Below are 21,950 nucleotides of genomic sequence, written 5' to 3' on the forward strand. Positions count from 1 at the left end.
CATGGCTCCGCGGCCGCCGCCGCCTTTGCCGCCCTCCAGCCCGGAGGGGCTTCGGGGCAGCGGATGCGAGCGCTCGGTCGAGGACTAAACCGCACCACCGCCTCCTCGCCGGCCCCTCTCCATCCCTACGGAAAGCCGAGGCGCAGGAGAAAACAGGGAGGAAGGAAGAGCGAGAACCCAGCTAGAAGTCGAGGCTCCAGTCGCCACGGGACAGTCGAGCCCGGAGAAGGCTGCCGCTGGCTTGCGCCGAGCTCTCGGGCAGCGGCTGCGGAGAAGCGTCTCGGTGCCCCGGGCCGGCCCCGCGCACCTGCCCGCGGTCGGCGCCCCGACTCTCCGGGCCCCGGCGCCTCCTTCCCTACCCCCGCCGCCGCTGCAGCCGGAGCGGGGCTGCGCGGGCCTGGAGCACGGCCGGGGCTAATATGCCCGGAGCCGAGGCGCGATGAAGGAGAAGTCCAAGAATGCGGCCAAGACCAGGAGGGAGAAGGAAAACGGCGAGTTTTATGAGCTGGCCAAGCTGCTCCCGCTGCCGTCGGCCATCACGTCGCAGCTGGACAAGGCGTCCATCATCCGACTCACCACCAGCTACCTGAAGATGCGCGCGGTCTTTCCCGAAGGTGAGGCCGCCGTGGGTAGCGGGAACGCGGGGAAGCCGGCGGCCTGGGCCCAAGCGGGTCCGGAGGGGCCGCCTCATCCTCCCAGGGCGTCTAGGGGAGGGCGCGCCAGGAGGTTTTGGGGGGGTTCCGGCTCAAGAGAGGGGCCAGGGCGCTGGGGCACCGGATACCAAACTGTCTCCTGGTCCAAGGCTGGGCTGGGACGGACCGAGAATTGACCTGTGAACGTGTTATTTCATCCTGGCCAACGGTTCTTCCTTCTTTCCTTTCCTCATTTAACTCCCCCACACACACTTTTACTTTTTCCTTCTTTCATCTCTCTCTCTCTCTCTCTCTGTCTCTCTCTCGCGCGTGGGGGGAAGCGTGTGCACCCCTAGGGGAGTGAAGGGCACTTGCTGCTCCGTGCGGAGGCCGGGCCTGCAGGCCCCAGCGCCCAGCGGAGCGCTTGTAGGGGGGCAGGCTTCAGACTCGGGTCTCTCGGGCCGCCTCTTCTCTGCTTCTCTTCCTTCGGGCTGGGACTCGGGAGGGTGGCGGAGGAGAGAGAGAGTTTCCAGCCGGACCCGGGAGGAGCCAGAGGGAGGCGATTAGTTGGAAAGTGGCAGGCGGGCCTAAGCACGGTCTCCCCCCTCCGCATGAGAATTACAAACCCAGGGGGCGGGTGCCATGGTCGGCAAGGGTTTCTGGGACCCATGGGCCCAGCACCCGCAGTGATAAGAAGTGGTGGGGTGTTCCGGCCGGCACTGCCCGCCAGCACTCGGCAGGCCTGCGGGTGATCCCAGCAGCCAGGTGGGGCCCCGCAGGACTGGGAGGCACGGCCACCGCAGCATTGGCTTCCAGTGTCCTGGTGGTTCTAAAGCAATCCCCCTGCAGCGTGACTGTCCTCTGTGGGGATGCTGAGGCCTAGCGCCAGAGGGCCTGACACTTGGCTCGATGGGTGCCCCACACCTCTGGGGTGGTGGCTGGCGGCGGGCAGCCCCAGAAGCCGATGCAGAAGTAGGGAGAAAACCTCCCCAGCAAGGCACTAGAGGGTCCGCAGTCCACAGAGGCAGTCCCGGCCGGGCATCTGTGAGCTTGACGCTTTTTGGTCTGCAATGCTCGGCTTGTGGAAATGGCCTCTGGGCCTGGAGCTGCTCTGCACGCCGCCCCCCAGGTGGAGCGGTGAGGGCTGTCTGCCACTGCCACCTCCAGCTCTGCAGCCCTGGCCAGGCCTCGCGGTGCCTCCCGGCTGGGCCGTGCACCCACGGGGCGATTTCTTCCTGGTAGCAGAAGGCCGTGGCCTGCCCGCCGGAGCCTAGCTGGAGTTCTTTCCCTTCCCAACCCTGATCAAGCGTGGAACTGTTGGCCAGTGGTGACTATTTTGTCCAACCAAGGGTGACCCCCCACCCTAGAAGCACAGATGATTCCTCTGCAGTTTCGGTTTCAGTGAAAGTGGAAAGAGAATTAGATTTCACCCTGGCCGAATCCTTCCCACCTGGGAAGGAATGGCGGTGACTGGTTTGCTCCCCTGAGCTGTTTCTTTATCAGAATGCTACAAGGCAGGTGTAGGCCCCGACAGGACACCCGCCTCCCCTGTCCCCATTGGAAATAAAAACATACAGAGAAAGAATTTGAAGATTATGTGATTAGTTGCCCCATTGCTGATGATTTCAAATAAGTCAGAAATTAGTTAAAAAGCCAGGTCTGGAGAAAGCGAGCTGATTGTAAGCCACATGCTGTTTGTGGGTTTTCCAGGAAAGCCTGCTAAAAATTAGGAAGCTGTGGGTATCCTGCTTCTGCAGGTATTTAACCTGGGTCTGTGTGTTCTAGCCCTGCAAAGTGAGTCTCTGGGCACTTGGCCCCAGAATTGCTTGACCCTGAACCTGCTGCAGGACCTGGGGTCCTGGTCTTGAGTGCCAGCCTGGTGCTTTTCAGAAGTGGCCTGGCTGAGGGGTGGCCTGTGCTCTGCAGGGGTGAGCATCAAGGTTGCAACTCCAGGAGTGTCTGGGAGGGAGCTGTTTGACCCTAGGGTTTGGGACCGGCCTGGAACCTGGGGGGGCTCCTGATGGATAAGGGACGGAGGAGGCCGTGGTTCTGACCCAGCCTCTTCTTCAGCCCTGGAGTGGGGGTACTGGCCTGGAGGCGTGGACGGGCTGCCTCTGGACTAGTCTTTTGCACCCAGAAGCTCTGGCTCGTAGCTTGGGGCAGCTGCACTGTTTTCCCTCAAAGCAGTTTGGGGCAAGGAGTTGGACTCTGGGTGCCAGGGGATGAGAGAAAGATGCCTTTAGAAAGAGCTCAATTATGCAAAATCATTTGCTCCCCTCTCTAGTAGCTCCCAGGAGCGGGGTGAGGAAGAGGTGCCGGAACTGATTTAACCTGTTCTGGGGACTGGGTCTGCGCTGGGGATGGCGTGCGGGATTGGGAGAGAGCTGGGGGAGCCGCCGGGGTCAGGGCGAGGGCGTTAGGCAGGTTTTAGGGCCCAAGCAGCTGGCGCTCCAGATCTGCCTGCTCTCGGCTGGGGATGGAAAGAAGAGTGCAGCCTCGCTGTTCTGTCCATAGGCCCAGAGCAGGCCGGATCCCTGGGTGAAGAAGGATATAGGACAGAGAAAGAGTTGCAGAGTCGGAAGGAACTGCAGAATCACTAGACAAACGCTTCACACTTGGGTGTCCCCAAGGTCCTGCAGCAGGGGCAAGAGTGAGCCTGTGAGCCAGGTTCTCCAGCTGGAGGGGCCTTCCCCCCTCAGCTCCTTTCTTCCTGAGTCTGCGGGGCAGGACGAGGGAACCAGGAGCCCCAAGGGGACCGAGCAAGGCGACAGGAGCCAAGGTGGACTCTGCCTGTTCCAGTCCTAGGCTTGGGGCTAGTGGTGATTTTTATAGCCGTTCAAGGCTCTACTGTGTCAAGCTGCCCCACTAGACCTCGGTCTCCTGGTCTGTGAAATGGGCCCATTAGCACCCCCATGGCTGCACAGGGTCCCTGGGGTCAGTGGGAGGAACCTGGCCCTACAAGTGGAAGTCTAACCTGTCCTCTCTCCAGCTGCTGCTTCCTGCGGCCAGTCCCCAGCCCCACGAGGCTTCTGCAGCACAATGCCTCCCATGAGGACTCAGCGCCTGGACTGGCAAGACCCGCTCACTGTTTGCTGGGTCCCCACATTTTCTCCCCTCCAACAGCAGACAAAGAAGTGGGAGGCAGATGAGCGGGAAGGAGGGCGGAAGGGCAAGGCTGGCTGCGGGAGTGGACTCAGAGTTGAAAACTGGGAGAGTTAACGGGAGGTTGGGAAGGGGGGGCACACAGGGCTGTGGGGTGCTCAGTGCCCAGGGTCTGCCTGTCCTCTTCACAGTGTGGGCACTTTGGAAACGCAGAAGCACCCAGGGTGTGCAGACTCTCCTGTTCTCTGTCCATAGCTGCACGGTGACTCAGGGCCAGTCCCGCCACAGGGTGGCCTGCAGTGGGCCTCAGGAGGTCGGACAGAGTCAGAGCTGCAGGAATTCCACGGCCAATGCCGAGGCTCAGGTCCCTGCCCGGGAGTAGAGGTATGAGCCCCATCAGTGGGGCAGGTTGTGCGGTCCCCGCTGGCCAGAGATCCCAGGTCAGGCACGCAGCTGGAAACTGAGGCTGGCTGTGTAAACAGAGCCCCTCCTCCCCTATCCCCAGACCTGAAGACCCAAGACAGGTGTGGGTGAAAGATAGGAAGGGACCGGAACATTTATCACAGCCTTTGACTTAAAAGCAGCGAGAACAGCATTCACATACAGCGGCGGTGCTTTTGGAGCCCTGAATTAATCCAGTGGGATTTGTCTTCATTTAGATTCAGGCAGGGCCTCCCCCACCCCAGACACACACACACACACACACACACACACACACACACACACAGTGCCCTGGGGAGGAGGGGCACTCTCCTAGAAATTGTTGCTGGAATCAAAACATTCTGATTTAGAGGGTTCAGCGAGGACACTCTGAAACAGACCTGAGGTTACAGATCCAAGGCCTCTCTGTACTGCAGCTTGAAATAATGTGGATTTTTAAAATGGATTTATTTATTCTTTAATGTGGATTTTTGCAAGCGTCTCCCATCTCTACTTGGAAGGTTGTGCGCCTGGGTTCTGGAGGGGAAGCTCACAATGGAGGAGCAGGATGAGCCTGGCGGGTGAAGGGGGACCCAGGGGCACAGCGCCCTGGCAGCCGGCAGCTGGGAACTGGAGCGTACGCGCTGTACATTCCGTTCCCGGGGTGCTCGAGGGCGCAGAAAGGAAGCCTGCCCTGGTGCTGGGCAGTGGCCGGGGCTTCATCCCATCCTTCATGGTCTGAGGGGCAGGCATTGGGTGGATGGGGCCAGTCTTGCGGTCTGTCATCTGAGCACCGACCACACTGGCAGGGTCTCGCCGGAAGCCCCCTTCCCTCCGCTCCCCTGTCACACTTGCGTGACTTTCATGGGGCACCCCTACCTATGACCCCTTTGTACCCTGTCCCTGCTCACTGTGTGGCAGATGGTTCGGAGCAAGGCCAGGCTTTTCAGGGACCCTGGAGAGACGCAGCATTCCAACGCAGGAGAAGGACCGAGTGCCGGGAGGACACCAGGACGTGGCAGTTTCTTGGGGGCTCGCGTCTCCAGCTCTGGGCTCCCCTGGAGCATCTGGGCGAGGCCAGCCCCCGGCTCTCCGCATTACAGCCTCGCACAGGCTTGATGCCTGCGGTAGCCTAGCCCCAGAGGGAGGGAGCCCCCAGCTTGCCGCCCTGTGGCCGCCCAGACCCTGAATGTGGGGGTGGGGTGACCGCAGTGAGAAGCTGGCTCCCTCGCCTGGGGAGAGGAGCGGGAGCGGTCAGGTGGGAGAGAGGCCCAGCACCCAGCCAGTTCTTCCTGCCTCCCCCGCTTCTTGACTTGGGAGGGGTTTGCAAACAGGGAGCGAGACCTTGAGACCTCAGATGACACACAACCATGGAAAGGCCAGGCTCCTCAATATCACACCCCCTTTCCGGAGAAGAGGGTAGGTGGTATTTGGGGGGGGGGCAGAGGAGAAGGCTGGAGGCAGGGAAGGAGTGGGAGACGGAGGAAAGGCTGGACCACGGTGGCGGTGGCGGTGGCCCAGGGAGCACCAAGGCCTCCCCTGGGAGCAGCTCTCCCTCTGGGGCTGTGGGTTTCGCTCATTTAACCCCCCAACAACCCCATTTCACGGGTGAGACATTAGGGTTGGTGGTCAGGGCACTTGCCTGAGAGCAGACCTTGCAGAGCCGCCCAGCTGGCCTCTTAAAGGAGCAAACAGGCGGGTGGGGCTGGTGGGGGGGCTCCCGAAGGTCTGGCCGGGTTTCTCACGATCCCAGGTCCTGTTCTCCATGGAGCGTAGGGCAGGGTAAGGCCCCTGCTACTGACCCCATTTAATGGCCACGGTTTGTCACTGGTTTAGACACACCCAAGGTCGCCCTTGAGGAAGCAGGAGGGTCACTGTCCATCTGGGGAGTTCTGACCAAAGTCCAGGCCATGTCTCTGGGGCTGCACACGGCAGTCACCGGCCACAGTGAGTTCTGCTCCTGGGTCCAGAGGAAAGAGCAAACTAGCTCTGGCCCCTCTCACAGTGAGGGAACCCCTCAACTCTGCCCCCTCCCCTGGGAAGTCATCTTGTTTATGTGGTCCCACCTTAACGGTCTGTGGCCTGTGCCTCAAGGGCAAAGCGCCCCCCCCCCCAGGGTAACCCCAGGTGGCCGCCGGCATAGCGGCCACTCTAGAGCTGGTGGCTGACCAGTGACTGACCCAGCACCCAGGGAGGACGGAACATGTTTAGGTAGCTTCTGTGGCAGGAGGCCTGGCGGTTTAAACTGAACAGCCCGCCAAGGGTGAACCAAAAGGTGTAGGCACCTACAAGCCCTCAGAGGCCAAGGGTTTGCTGGGCTCCCTCTCCTGCTGACCCAGGAGCTGACCCCCCTCTGCTCTGACCTGGTCATCGGGATCCCCAGAGGAAGGAAGCCCCCCAGAAGATCCCCCTGCTGAGACCTCTGGGGCAAGTGGGATCCAAACTGTGGTGGCTGGGAAGCCACAGGCTGGGCTTGGGACTCCGGCGGCCGCGCTGCCATCGATGAGTGGAAGGGCTCCCAGGTTCAGGCAGGACAGACTGCCGAGGGCTGGTCCAGCCTTTTCTTACACCCCCTCCCCCGTTTTCAGACAAAGCCCTTTGTTAGGTCCAGATGAGGGTCGCGGGAGTGCACACACACGCACACACACACACAGAGCCCCCGGCATAGTGTTCACAAACCTTAATTTATTTCGTCGCTGCCTTCTGCCTAAAGGAGATTTTTATGGGCCACGTGAAAAGGCCTCAGCTACAGCAGTTTCTAGTGGAAGAGCTGGCAGCGCCATTGCCCAGGGTGAGGGGACACGGGAAGGACAGTTGAGGGGAGCTTCCGGTCAGCCCCCCACCCCCATCCCCGCCACCTAGTCAGGAAGAAGGAGCATTGAGACTAAACCTCCTTCCACAAGACCGGGGCTTTGGGAAATGGTAGGGGAAATCGTAATGACGCAAGAGAACAGGCTCCCTCGAAGTACCTGGGTGTCTCAATTACACGGAAAGTGGTCCCATGTGCCCAGAGCCTTTTTGCATGTGAGGCCAGAGCCTTCCCCTGGGCTGTTAGGAGGGCTGGGCAGCGGAGTGTGGTCTGGGGCTCATTCCCAATGGTGCAGATTTTCCCAGGTATCCTGGCAGGGGCTCTTCGAGAAGCTAAAGCCAGGAGGCCACACTGACTTTCCCCACGGAGCTGGAAGGGTGGTGCAGCCCAGATCCCGGGAAGTACCCAGAATGGGCAAAGGACAGTTACCAGGGCAGAGCTGTCTGTGTTTGGAAATCAGAATTCCTGGTCTTTATGACATTCTTTCTTCATTCAGGCTTGGGGCTTTAACATTCTGGTTCTTGCCAGTTCTGGTCGAGTGGAGAAAATGCTGCCACCGCCCCCGGCAGCGTGTTGGGGAGCGAGGCCTGCGGGTGAGACGCAGTGGCATCCTGCTATGGTCACTGTGGTCGTCCTTGGGACTGGGGGCACAGCCACAGTGAGCTCCTGAGGTTCCTGGATGCTGAGGGGCCGGGATCCCATGTGGGGACTTGGGATATGTGGACGTGAACCACTTCCTTCTGGGGAGGACAGCGTGAGTGCCGCATTCCTAGAGGCCAGGAGGAGAAATAAAAGGTCACCCCTTTCATGCTTGCTGGGCAGAGTTCCCCAGAAGGGTCCCTAAAGCCTCTGTGGGGGCCCAGAGCCACCCCCAGACCAGGTGCTCCAGGCCCCATGGCAACCTCATGCTGGGGATGTATTTTCCACCTTCTGGAGTCAAAGCCACCAGAAGCCACCAGAAGCTGCGATGCCACAGCTCCCTCAGGGACAGTAGGGAGACCCCTGGTGCCTGCGCCCGGCGGACCCTCCACTCTGTCCATTCACTGACTGCGCTTTGTGGCTGCAATTCTAGGGCCACAGACTCATGGTGGCTGGACGAGGCTTCCCACCCCGTGCGTCCTGCTCTGGCCTCTGGTCCCAAACTCCGGAGGTGTAGCAGGCAGGAGCCGTCTGACCTGCTGGTCATCATGGGGGGAAGGTGGCCATGCCAGTGGGACCCACAGCCCACCCCACATGGGTTGGCGTCTGGGGCGGCAGCATGCAAGTGAGCCTGGAGCCTGGGGGCGTATTTTCCACGCAAGGGAATGGGGTGCAGGCTGAGACAGAGATCACGGCCCTCGCCTGCCACCTTGCCTCCTCGCCTCGGGGGCTGCAGAGTGAACTGGAGGGTAGCTGGCCAGGCCCCCCCGCAGAAGGACCGTAGGGACCGACAACCTCAGCGGGCTTACCCCTTCCTCCGGAGGACGGCGAGGAAAGCCTGGGATCTCTGGGGTCACAGCCGCTGGGCCGAGGGCGCAGGAGAGGCCGGGTCTGCTGGGAAGGGCGGTCTCTCCTCGGGTGCACTTTCTGCAGCACTGCGGGCCTTCCCGGAGGGGATGGGGAGGAGCAGGCCTGGGGGTGGGTGCAGTCAGGAAACGGAGGGGCTTGGGGGACCCTAATTACGGGACAGCTAGACTGCTCCCTTACGTCGAGTATATAAGGGGCTCTCACCGACTTCGGTCCACCCCTGTCGGCAGCATGCGCAAATGGAGTTTGCTCTCCCCGAGCCCCAGATAACCCCTTCCTGGCTTGGAAGGGGATGGCGCCCCCGGGCACCCGCGAGGGCTGCGGGGTCCGAGGGTTACTGAGGTTGAGAAAGATTGTTTCATTTTACTTTATTTTATTTTATTTTTTTAATGCGGGAAAGCTGCCTCCTGGAATGCGAGGATTTTTCCTCTGGGCTTCTCTGTCTTTGGGAAAGTGCATCGTTGCTGGAGACTCAGGGAAGGGAGGGGGCCTTCTTGGGAGATTATTTATGGGTCAAATCAGTATCCCCGTTCGGCTACAGGGATGCCTGATTTGAGCAAAGCAGATTACTAGATTACTTTGTGGCATTTGAAATAATAAAACAGCATGTCAAGAGTCGTGAGCGCGTGGGCGACCCACGCGAGCCTCGGGCCTGGCGGCCTCAGTGCGCGCCGGCAGCGCTGGGAAGCGACACCTCGGCCGGAATTCCGCCTCTCGCCTTTTTGTTTGTAACTGAGCGCGAAGGGGACGCTCGGGCCTCGGGGGCGGGCTGGACGCCGCGTGCGGGGGTTCCCGGCGCCCTGCGGGGCTCCTGGTCTCTGGCCGGCTGCTGTCGTTCACTGATTCGCTTTCTTCCCCTGTGCAGGTTTAGGAGACGCATGGGGACAGCCGAGCCGCGCCGGGCCTCTGGACAGTGTTGCCAAGGAGCTGGGGTCGCACTTGCTGCAGGTACGGCCGCTGCGCTGGGTGGGGGTGGAGGTCTCAGAGGCCAGCGGCCCTGGCCCGCGCCTGGGTGGTGCTCCCTTGTGACCCCGACATCCCGGTCTTGAGGTCCCCCCCCAAACAGTACCAGGTTGTGGAGGTCGCCCCGCAGTGCCTGGACCTCGGGGCAAGGGATTTCCTTACCCTCCGGCCCCGCTCCACCCGCCCAAGTTCCGGACCCCTGTGGACTCAGCTCAGCTACAGCCACTGGGTGGGCCCCACGCCTACCCCGCACCTCGCCGCCCCTAAGCCCGGGGACTTTAGCCGAGGAGACCTAGGCCGTAGGGCGCCTCTGGGCGTGGTTAAGTCCTTTCCAACCTTAACTTCCCCCAGCGAACTTTTTACGGAGCGCTTGCTCCGTGCCAGGCACTGGAGCCAGAGAAGGAATGATCACAGGGCGCTCAGCCAGAGCGCGGCAGCTCCAAAGCGTCTGATAATAGTGTGTTTGGAAGAGTTGCAAAAAAGGAGAGACAGTATCACCAATAAAGTATTAACAGCTGGCATTTATTGAGAATTTACTATGAGCCAGATTCTGTTCTAAATCTTACGATATCCTCTGGCTTCAGCCACCCACCCAGAAGGGGTTCCAGTCTTAACCCCATTTCTGTTTCTCGGAGGGGAAAGTTGAGGCACAGAGAGTAAGCAACATGCCTGAGGTCACACAGCAAGCGGTCCAGCTCTTGAGCCTTGGGCTCACGACCTGGGGCAACCTCTGGAGTCACCTGGCTCACTGAGGGAGCCCTTGCTTGGTTTGTGGGCCACTGCTTAGTGCCCCCAGCCCAGAGCCATTTAGTTCTCCCCTGTTAAAGCGCCCCTGACCTCGGATTTCCCGCCGCAGCGTCTGGGCCGCGGGCAGCAGTCGTGCGCATGGCCCACCAATTCCAGGGCGGATTCCAACCAAGTTGGAGGCCGGCGCTAGGTGAGGACAGCAAGGCCTCCCGTCCCCGAGTCTTTCAAATGCCCTTTGCAGAGCCTTATCAACAACCCGATTCATTCCCCTCTCCCGTCATTTGTCTCTGCCAGGGAAAAATGCCTACCCAGAGCTATTTTGCATTTCCTTCTATTTTGTGTTTTCTTTAAAAGAAAAAAAAAAAAGTTGGCGGCGGGACACAGTGACTTGGGTCAGAATCAGCCACAAGCTCAGCATTTTGGAAAAGCAGATCTTTTCAAAACCCTTTTGCCCCGAATGTCCTAGTGTGATTTATTTTTTTAAAAATGCATGCTCTGGGGAAGAGCAGATCCGGGGAATATTTGAAACCTGAAGCTTTTACAACAGAAAGCTCACGGTGAGGCTGCCCTGGGTAATGGGGCTCTTGGAGTCCCTCCCGCGCGGCCCACGCTCCCCCGAGGCTCACCTCCAGCACTGAGCCCGGGATTTTGCATGTTAGATACTCCTGCATGTTATAAGTGACACTAATATCGGGGACAACTAAGTGCCAGTTAAAACCCGGAGGCAAAGTAAACACCCTCAGGTTCCTCCGCTGTACATTTCTTTAGTTAATCCCGCAGGGGTGTGTGGGTGAGCGCCTTTGCAGTTAGTACCCAGGCAAGCAAAATGTGAGGCTGTGAACGCATACCCAACATTTTCCATTAAGGATATTATTTTTAGCTACTGCTGGCAACTTTCAGAATCTGATTATGATAATTTTTCTCTTTTACTCATATGGCTCACCGATGTCATTAACGTATCTCCTTAAGGATTTCGGAGTGAAGCAAGAATGCCAAATGTGCCAAAATGTGATAACTTTAGAAATGGCTGTGTAGTTTATATTTCTGAAACGGAGTTTAGCTGGGAAAATATCTTGGAGCCGAGTCAGAGACGTGAAAAGTAAGGCTTCTAATTAAGACGTTGATTTCAGCCCCAGCGTAGGGAAAGGTAACGATAGTTTAGTATGTTTGCAGCAAAACTCTGTGAGAGAGTAGAATGCAAGACAGCTTTCATGTTTCATTTCTGCTCCGTTCTTTTCAGACCCCCCTCCAAAGAGGGGGGCGGATTTACAAAAACCAAAGGTAATCTGGTTTCAATTACATGCTGTAAAAATAGAATTTGTGGCCAGAAATTAATTTGGAATATTTTTTATGGGGGCAGCATTGTGGGGTTGTATAGATCTTTTCCCAATTTTATTGCTTTTCATTGGTTCTGGATCTAAAATATGAATGGATAAATAAAGTGCAGTTTCCTTTTTCAAAAATAATTTAGTCTTTTTATCCTTGCCCCACATAAATATATTCAGTACCTTTTTATTTGTTTTAATTACCTCCTATGATTTGACTTCATTGTTTTGAGGGCTTGCCAACTTCAGCAAATCAGAATATCATGTAGGTGGTTTTAATTTTTCAGAAATTGATACTCTTTCTCCTTGAATTTTGCAAAGGTTATTCGAAATAATTAATTCTGTAGACATAGTCTGTTCAAATAACCTGGTATTTTCTTTTCTGGGGAGTGGTAGTGTTTGGAATTTATTATTCAAACGGTACTTAGGGGTAACAGGAAAAATGTGGCAAATAAAGCATATGTCCTAGTGGTATAAACACTGCCAATTATGACATAAAGTGGTCTGTATAGTGGTAGACTGTCCCCTAAGTGCCATAGAACTCCGGATTTGTGCTAAGTGCTAAAATAACCCCAAACAATAAAGCTACTACATTTAAACCGGGTATGATAGGAATTCTCAAATGTTTTGCATGATTTTTGTGATGTGCATGGAAGACTGTTTTTACAGTGCTTTAAAAGCATTAGAAAGCCTGGTGAGTGGTGTAACTTACAATCCTTACAGCCTCCGGCTCTGGTTTTCTTTTTCTGTTTTTTTTTTTTTTTCTTTTTTTTTTTTGCATTTGACAAATTTGTGTTGGTGATAATATTTTATACAACCCTCTCCCCCCCGCAGCAGGAGTACAATGATCAGAGTTGACACAAATGTCTATCATCTCTTACCCTGACGCTCTTTCTTTTCCAGACTTTGGATGGATTTGTTTTTGTGGTGGCATCCGATGGCAAGATCATGTATATATCAGAGACAGCCTCCGTCCATTTAGGCCTGTCCCAGGTAGGTGGTGCCTAATAATTTTATGTGCAGCCTAAATATGAAGTGGTGGCGGGTCTTGCCGCCTCCCCCAGCTCAAAGAGGAGCGTGTTCACGCATCTGCTTTTGTGCAGGAGCAGGACCCAAATTTGTGACATCCTCTTCTAAGGCTTTGCTTCTCTGTGTCACGTTTCCCTTCTTTACTTTCTTTTTCCTTGGGGGTTAATGACCAGTGTGTCTCTGCAACAGCTGGCCTTGCTCTGAGGTTCCTTCAATAGCCCGGGGACTCTCTCTACCGTAAGATTCTCTGTCCCTAACAAGAGCTTCACAAAGAAAGACTTTTCTGGCCACACTTGATGGCCCTGCACGTGGTCTTGGGAGTTGCCTTGAGAGGAAAGCTGATGGCAAACGTGGATTTTATGCAGAATGTGCTTTGGGGAGAGAAAGGGGGGCAGATTTATGTGTGTTCACATGGAATTCAGGGTAATTTTTCCTGAGTTTTTCCAGCTCAGTGGTCGTTTCAGCAAAGCATTTTATATGCTTGTGATAGAAACTCATAAAACTCAGTTTACTACTGTTCTGCACAGCCAAGGTCCTGGTTTCTTTAGGACATATAAATATGACTGATTTTTCTGGAACCGTTTCTAAGAGGGAGCTCATCCCCTCGAGGAAAGAATTGCACTCAGCTTTCTGTATCCGGGCCCAGCTGAGGGTTTGGTGGAGACCGGGGCTGCAGGCGGGGAGGGGGCCGGGGGCCGTGGGTCTCCGGGTGGGGGGAGTCTGACTGATGGTCGCCATCGCCATTTCTGATTTAACGGGTGTGGCACACGGTTCTAAAGGTCACATTTTTATACATATTGGGACTAAATGTTTCTTTACATTGTGAGTGATCAGGGTGCTCCTTTTCATCACACCAGGATTAATTAGACACAGGAAGCGGGCCCCCAGGGGGCCCGTGAATAGGCTGTATGCACCAGCCTCTTAGGGCATTTAAGCCAGAATAAAACATGCCAGCTGAAGTGGTTTGGGTTTTCTCATTGAAAAACAAAATTACCGGTTTGGAAATGAGCATCTGGTGTATTCCTTTCCTTTTCTGCCTCTACGGTTTTTTTAAAACTTGTCATTGGATCGCAGCCTTCGCTTCCAGTGCGCGCGTGTGTCCTCGCCCCTGTGCCTGCGGGTTTCTTACGCAAAGTCCTTTAAAGTGAATCTTACGCTAAAATTGTTTGGTGCTTTCTTTTCTCTTCCTCTTCTCTTCTTCATGAAACCGGGTCTCCCAGATAAGATTTGCTAAGGCTTGGCTCTTATACCTATGTGACTTACAGCAGTAATGTACTTGTAAAATGGAACATGACATTGGCTATTTGTTATATTTTGCAAAGTTATTATTCTCTCAATTTTTACCTTGTGTTATTTAGAATTATTCAAGACTCTTCAGTTGTGCTCATCCAGGTTTCTACTGCTGGCTTGGTTTGTGGTTGATAGACCTTAATCAGATTACTTAACTTTTCCAATCACAATTTATAAAACCTTTGATTAATCACATAATAATGTCACAAACAAGACAAACATTTCACATATTTTTTAAACGACTGGCCAGGCCTTGACCGGTGTGGCTCAGTGGGTTGAGCATTGTGCCGCAAGGCAAAGGGTCACCGGTTTGATTCCTGGTCAGGGCAGATGCCTGGGTTGCAGCCATCAATTGATGTTTCTTCTCCTCCCTTCTCCTCTCTCTAAAAATAAATACATTAAAAAAAAAAAAAAGATTGGCCAAACATATTTTAGAATAGGTAAAGTTACTGTTGTGGAATATTAAATTTAGAGCTGAGCTTCCTAGCAGTCAAAGCAAAGAGTGAAATGCACTCAGTTACTTGTTTTTTGTTGTCTGATAGGACAGGTACTTAGCCTCCCGGAATGATAACATAAGAAAATAATTCCCAGTATACCCCTCTTTCAGGATTGTGGTAAGAAACAAACCAAAGCGCCTGTCGTATGTGACGTGTAAGCTATCGGGAGCCACACAAAAGCCAGGCATCATCATCCCTTCATCAGTATCCTACTTCAAATAGCACAAAACTCCCTTCAGATCGTACCCTTTGGTGGGCACACACAGGGCTCCTAGCCCCTTGGGATGTCCTGGTGTGGGGGAGGCCCCGTGCACAGACCAGCTCGTGCCAGTCCAGTCAGGCTAGCACCCCCAGCTCACTCTCTCTCTCTTTCTGTCATTTTTCTCTTTAATTAAAATTGGCCAAAATATTGGAGAGGTGGCCTTTTGCGGAGGTAATGTTCACCGTTACCTCCGCAAAAGGCCATCTAAACAGAATCACAGATAAAATTGCATTTACTTTTGGTTAAAATGCAGAAATGAAATTTTGTATCCTAGTTTTGAGAGGGGAGGGTGTTATCTGCTACCACTTTCCAAGGACCTTAGAGACGCCTTTTGTCTGCATGTTTCAGGAGAAGTGGCAATTAACAACAACAACAAAAAGATACATCACACTGGGCAGGACAGCTGATTGTTTCTTTTCTGATCTCTTGGCAAGACTGTCTTTTGTATCAGTCTGCAGGGACAGAAACACTTGAACGCAGAAGTAAGCCCAGCGTCTGGGGAGTGTTTCGCTGGGAACTGTTTAAATAAGCGACAACAAACATTTCCCCTCAAATTTGTCTCCTGTTCAAGATCAGCTCTGCAGGAGGAAATCTAGGCAGAATCACAATGTGTGTTTTTTTCTGTCTTTTTCACTTAAATAGTAAAATAAAGTCTTGAAGAGGCTGTCAAACACTCAACTTCTCTTTTTATAAAGTGTTTTTGCCCTGAGATTATTTTGTCAAAAGGAAAAAGGCAACTATATCAGACGTGAAAACCTTATTAAAATAGACTTGAAGATTTTTTTAAAAATCACCAGAGATAAAAAAGTTAATAACATTGTACTCAGTAGTCTAAGAATAATAACCTTTAAACAAGTTTCCTGATGAACGGGGACAGTAGTAATAGCTTCTATTTACACAGTGACCTTCTGTGTTCCAGGAACTTCAATTACTCTAAATGACATTATCTCATTAAATAATGACATCTTTCACATTAATCCAGGGTTAAACTCTACGTTAGCAGCTCTCAGGGAGCATAAACCCCTTCTTTGGTTTGCCAAAATCGTGTGAAAATTCATAGCAAAGTGATGTCTTTTTTTTTTTTTTTTTTAATCCGAATTACCTAAATAACCATCAGAGTGATCTATTTGAGGGTGTAAAATCAATTGTGTTATATGTAATCCCATCTCAAGCCAAAGCATTGTATTAAACTTTTAAAAAAGTTTGTAATAAGGGATCTACTTCATGTGGAGAGTTTTAAAGTTTGTTTTTACTTTTAAATGAGTGAACAGAGCAATCCTTGCTGTTAAATTTTCATACTAAAAATGACAGAGACAACCACAAAAGGCAGGTTCTCTGTTCAGCCCACAATCAAAGTGTTGAGAAATAGAATCAGGCTTCTGGCTTGAAAATTCTGCTTGGTGGATACACACATATAATACATAATCATTCATTCAGAAGAGGTGGAGTTGGGGAAACACTCTTTATTCATGCAGGTTTATTAAATGGTTTAATTCCATGTTTTCTTAGTTCATATAATGAACTTAGATTTGAAGAAGGAAAAAGAGCTTTGTCTCCCTGCTGTGTATGCCCTCAAACATTTTTAAGTATTCATGTGGTTTAAATTTCCTTGCCAGGGTTGCACCCAGTATATACCATCTAGGTAACTAATACACCCTTTCAAACAAATATCGACATATATATGAAATAGCTGTTCGCGGGACACGGGAAGGAAATGGAATATTTGAGATTGCAGCCGGAAGCACAGCCGTAAAAATAGCCAGGGCGTTGTTTGGGGCCATAAGACCTAATCCTTTCACTTTTGAAATAAAGAGAAAGGATAGCGTTTTATGTTTGTTGACATAACTCGAACCCTGAAACCCAAACCATCTTATTGAAAATGCTTAATTTACCATAGTCAGCAAAACACCCAAGAGCAGAGCAATGTGCGTTTTCTGAGCTCGGGGGGGACTTTCCCCTTCTGACCCAGAATGTAGCCATTTAGTGCTGTATTTATCCTTGTAGTTTTCTTGGCAGGAAGGAAAGCTATTCAGCAAAACATAAAAAAGCTCTTAGTAGGAAAGCAATTCATTTGGTAGTTACCAGGGTTTTACCAATGCTAGAGTATCACATGGAGGGTCTGTTTTAATAAAGGCTGATGTATGAGACCTGGAGAGTTTTATAGCGACGACCATGATTTTTTTTTTTTTTTTTTTTTTTTTGAGGTAGTCACATTTCTTTCAGCATTCACAAGCATGAATAGATATGTAAATACAGGAAACACCGTGTCAACTGTAATTTGGCATCAAGGCCGCGTGCTTTTATCATTCTATAATTTGTTCTTTAAAAACATTTCCGTTACTTGAAGACTGTTCTACCTCCTCCACAGCTTTCTTTCGAGTTTTAGAACAGCCCGAATAGTCAGAAAATCCAGCCTTTTACTCACGGGCCTTTGCTCTTCTCCTTCTCCAAACGCCAAGGGCGAGAAAAGATCTCTGGAAACAGATGAAGCCACTTGGGGACTAAAACAGTCGTGAAAGCCCTCTCCGCACAGATGCAGGCCTCTTTGCAAGTATCAAAGCTGTTTCTCTAGAGAGACACCGGTTAACTTTTCTCTAAACAAGACCGTGAAGCCAACCAAAATGATTATTTTCTTCCTTCTAAAAACAAAGGGAAGAGAGAAATGATAGGCCAATATTTAAAAAAAAAAAATCTATTTGTTATATATTTTTTTCATTCTAAAAATAAGTCATGGAAGTTGGGAATCGATTTAAAGAGGAACTCCCTTATTCATTTGCCTGGCCCATCCCCACTGGACATCCGGACGGCTGCCCCCAGGAGAAGGACCCTGTGCCGGCCCAAGGGCTGGCCTGACCGGTTGATTTAAGTGTCAGGACTAACAGGAATGACTTGAAAGAAGAGCGTTTCATTTTTATGACTTACATTGTCATGCAATCATGAAGTGGCTGTCTGTCTTAGGACAGAGCCAGGTGGGGGAGGTGGACGGGAGCGGTCCTGTGAGGCTCCCCGGAGGCTCCGATGGCACAGTATTGGGAAGAAACATTCCAGGAGGAATGGAAGAAGCAGGACTGTGAACACCGCTTCGGGGACCCGCTCACCCAGCAGGCCAGGGACGTAATTCCTTCCGAAGAGAAAGGCAATTCACACTTCTTAACGAAGTAGAAGGCCTGGCTCATGGCAGTGGGATGACCAACTTCACCTCTGTGGCCCCTGGGTCCCAAGTGGAGCCCCCGTGGCCTCGGTACCGATTCTGGGTGGTGGAGACGCTTTCCACGAACCCCGCTGGCCAGGTGGCTGGTGGCATGACGTGGCACGGTCCGGGCTGCCCGTCGCGGGAGATCGTGTCCTCTCTGCTCGGACTGAGGGCGGGAGGCTCTGGGAGCAGGCGCGGCACGGCACACTTAGAAATCGCCAGTCGGCGCCCGCTCAGCGCGCCCTCGTCGCTTGGAACAGGGCTCAGAAGGAGTTCCGCACACCAGCCGAGGGTCTCTGCCCCCCTGGGGCGGCGTCCCGTGCACTGTGAACTTGCCCCCACACTGAGCTTTTGGGGCTCCTCCTGGCAGTGGTGGAAGTGCCATCACTCCCATGGGAGGCCCCTGGCCCACACTGGGGACCACTGTCTTCCTCTCCAGCAGAGGATACACCCACCTCCACTCAGAAGGCTGCTCTGGGGGGGTGGCCACTGCCCATCTCATGGTGGGTGCAGGGACCGGGTCTTCAGGCTCTTTGTCATCCCTGTCGTGGCACTTGGGTTTGGGAGGACAGAAAATGTCTCAGGGTCAGGAGTTGAATGAAGACCCCAATGATGGTGTTTTCCTGGAGCCCCTGACCCTGCAAAGCAGGGGACTGTCCAGTGTGGACATGGCTCCAGGCGTCTGTGCTCTGTGGGGTGTGTCTGGAAGTGGGCGCTATCTGAACCCAGGGTCACGCCGCTCTCCGGGGCGGGCCGCCCCGCCACACCCATGGGCGGGAGCCGTGGGGTTAGCACAGTCACCGTGGACCAGGAAGTTCAGAGACAGGTTTCTCTGGCAGAGCCCGAAGGGTGACGCTGCCGGGAGGAGAGGCCTTTTGGGGTTCACGTCCTCCTCCAGTGCAGAGGGCCCGTGGCTCCTGCCTCCCAGCCTCTGAGGGCATCGCTCGGGGCAGGCAGTCGGTCAGCAGCTGGGCAGCCCCCTCGGGCAGCACAGAGCATGGACGCCGGCCTCTCTGGAGTTGTCTCCCATGTGAAGGATGCTGGCCAGGCCCTCAGGGTCACGCACTTGCCAGTCACTCCTGCTCAGGACTCTTGGCTTTCAGCTCAAACCTCTCAGGCCTCCTGGAAAGTGTGGGAGACATTTGGGAAAAGACAAGTGTCTCTGTCCCTGGCAGGTGCATACCTGTGACACAGTGTCATCCCCCCCCCCCCGCCCCCCACCGCAGTCCTGGTGAGGATTCTGACCCCGCCTTCCCTCCTGCGGCAGGTGGAGCTGACGGGCAATAGTATCTACGAGTACATCCATCCGTCCGACCATGACGAGATGACAGCTGTCCTTGCGGCCCACCAGCCTCTCCACCACCACCTACTCCAAGGTACTTGTTCCCTCCAGACAGAAAGAAACCAGAGTGAAAACCAGGTGGTACTCTTGGATGGGACCACAAGGTTTTGCTTCCCATGCTGCCCAGCCAGGGCCTCCAGCAGACCCACCGTGCCCACCAAGTGGGGTTGGCCCTTATGCCTCTGTCCTTCAAAGCGACACCACTGATGGCCCATCAGGTGCTAGAGGCCGTGGTGGGTGCTGGGCAGGAGATAAAGGAAGTGGTCCCAGGCTGCTCCCCTAATGTGCCCTTGCTTTGGAGTCCGGGCCACACAGGTCTAGACCTGGGCTTCTTCACCGAAGGGTCTGAGGCTAGAACTGTGGTTGGCGAAATTGGATGGAGAAAATCACATTTTTCCTCCACTAGTGAATGCTTAGTATCACCTGTGTCCTTAGGTGGCAGAGAGAAAGCAGTGCGCTCTCACTTGTGCCTCCGTGCCCTGGAAGTTCCCGGAGTCCTGAGGCCCTGCTCCTGGGTCTCGTTATTTAATGTGTTAATAAGGCAGCATGTTCACTAGCACATCATCACTCGCTTTAATGCCCAGTTTAACAACTGTTTTCCATACGTTTGTCATACATCCATTTGTAATCTCATACATTTTATTCCACACACTTAAAGATGTTAGTCTGCGTGGGGCTTGGTAGGTCTGGTCGCGGCACAGGGCTGCTCAGAGGCGCGGGCTGCAGGGAGGCAGGTCCACCCCTCTGGCCTGGCTCCACCTGGGGACGCGGTCCTCCTCCTGACAGTCCCACTGCCATCTCTCACGCAGTGATGGGGTCCCTGCTGTGCTGAGCTCTGTGTCAGCACCCACATGCGCGACGGTCCAGGTGACTCCTTAGATGACAGTCGCCATGTGTGTATGGGAGACACAGAAGAACTGATCCTGGGGGCCCCGCTCTTGTAACTCCCTCGGACTGGCCAGGGAGACCCCCCAGCATGCTGACCAGGGGTCTCTGGAGGGCTTTGGGCGGTGGCATCCCAACCTGGCTGAAATTCCCTGGTGGGATGCGAGTCTGCAGAAGTAATTTCTAATGGGACGGGGCCAGGAGAGAGCATCACACTGGAGCCTCATTCTTTCACGGTGGGGTCGCTCAAAGCTGGACAAAGACGGCAGAGGTCTTAGAGAATTCCCAGAACACTGTGTCATCCTCGTTCCAAAAGTTACGTGTGTCCGTCGCGGGGGAGTGGGCTTTCTCCACCAGCCCTGGTTTCGTCCCCCTTCCATGGCCTAGCTTTTTAAAACACGTTTTGAAAATGACAGCTAACGACTCTTGGGAACAACACGAGCCCTGTCCCCCCCAGTTTCCGTGGGTCCAGGGCTGAGCTGGAGACAGTACGTGGGGGGAGGCCCAAAGGTCTAGGAGGGGCGGGTTCTCCCGCACTCCCGTCCACAGCCACCGAGTGCGCAGGGAGTGTGGTCTCCACGTGCTCAGTCGTCCCCCAACGTCCCTGCGGTTGGTTTTGTGTGTCTGAACTGGCCCCGTTGTTTTACGGTCATTGTGTGAGAAATGGGACTCTCCCAGAACGTGTCGGCTATTGGGCGAAGCAGTGTCCGCCTGGGTGCGCGTGTCCGGAAATGGGGCCGACACGCGCCGTGTAAAGGGAAGCTTGTGCCCCGTGTCCCCCCACTGCAGAGGGCTGTGGGTAAATATGGCAGCCTCTCTACCTGCAGGGGAGAGGCTCTCCAGTGAACCCCTCGCCTGCACCGGGCGGCCCTCGGGGAGGGCGGAGGGCTGCACTCCATTCCCAGTGGTAACCTTTCTTTAAAAATTAATTTATTAACCACCGCCTGGGGGCTGTTTATTCTGAGCGGAGTGACCTCACCCTCACCCAGAGCCACGGGCAGGCCGGCACTCCTGCCTCAGAGAGCAGGGCCCTCGCCGTAGCGGGAGGGGTCTCCTTCGGGGCCCCGTTCACTTTTGCCTCGGTGAGGGCAGAGGCCTGTGGGCGAGGCGCTGACGGCAGGCTGTGCCCAGCCAGTAACAGTGACAGGGCTGTCCCCAAGGGCCGATGCTTCGATCTGGCCCAGAGGGTCTGGGGGTCCTGTCCCCCACTCTACAGTGCGGGGCAGCCCCGGCACCACGGGCAGGCTGGCAGGAGGGGTGGGTGCGGGCTCCCTCTGCCCTCGGGACGTGTCCTCGCTGTGCGCCACCCCGAGGGGAGTCAGCTGCTCCTGGGCGCCCCTCACAGGCTCAGGTCCCGGCGTGGGGCTGGCCAAGGTGCTTCTCCAGACACCAGGCCTCTCTGTGGCCGCCACACGGGGGCCACTGCACCTACAGTCCTCACGGGGACCCCAGGCTGGCGGTCCCCAAGTTCCTGCTCTGGACTTGTTTCGGGCTGCCCTCCTCTGCAGCCTGTGGGAGTCACGGGGGACCAGGCCGGTCTCCCCACGCCGCCCGGGTCCCGGCCACAGGTGAGGCCCTCTGGGCCCGGCTCTGGACTGCGGGGGTGAGGCCGGCGGCCTGTTCTGGCCCCGAAGGTCCGCTGGGCTTGCTGGGCTGCAGCCGGGGCCGCGGTGGGACAGTGGCCGCGCTGACCCGGCTCCTGCTTTCAGAGTACGAGATCGAGCGGTCGTTCTTCCTCCGAATGAAGTGTGTCCTGGCGAAAAGGAACGCAGGCCTGACGTGCAGCGGATACAAGGTACGGGGAGCCGGCGGGGGACGTGGGGGGCCTTCGCTGCTGTGTATGTCGCTTCGCACCCATGAACACCCACAGACAGGGAGGCGGGGGACCCAAACCTTTCATACCGCCTAACGCAGGACTTTCTGGTGACGCGGCTCACCAGGCAGCTGT

The 21,950-nt window shown here is 54.6% G+C and overlaps 1 protein-coding gene across 1 annotated transcript in view; it reads left to right on the forward strand.

Annotated features, from left to right (window-relative positions):
- The first annotated feature begins 259 nt into the window (after positions 1–259).
- Positions 260–21,950, forward strand: part of SIM2 (SIM bHLH transcription factor 2) — a 37,065-nt gene continuing 15,374 nt past the window's right edge. The window contains exons 1-5 of the mRNA XM_090288826.1: positions 260–614; positions 9,335–9,417; positions 12,408–12,497; positions 19,043–19,151; positions 21,712–21,797. Of these exons, the coding sequence (XP_090144952.1) occupies positions 440–614; positions 9,335–9,417; positions 12,408–12,497; positions 19,043–19,151; positions 21,712–21,797 (543 nt within the window). The 5' untranslated portion in view covers positions 260–439. The remainder of the gene's footprint in view (positions 615–9,334; positions 9,418–12,407; positions 12,498–19,042; positions 19,152–21,711; positions 21,798–21,950) is intronic.

Source organism: Furipterus horrens, unplaced genomic scaffold (genome assembly GCF_987537825.1).
Source record: "Furipterus horrens unplaced genomic scaffold, mFurHor1.1.pri manual_scaffold_1, whole genome shotgun sequence".
Lineage (NCBI taxonomy): Eukaryota > Metazoa > Chordata > Mammalia > Chiroptera > Furipteridae > Furipterus > Furipterus horrens.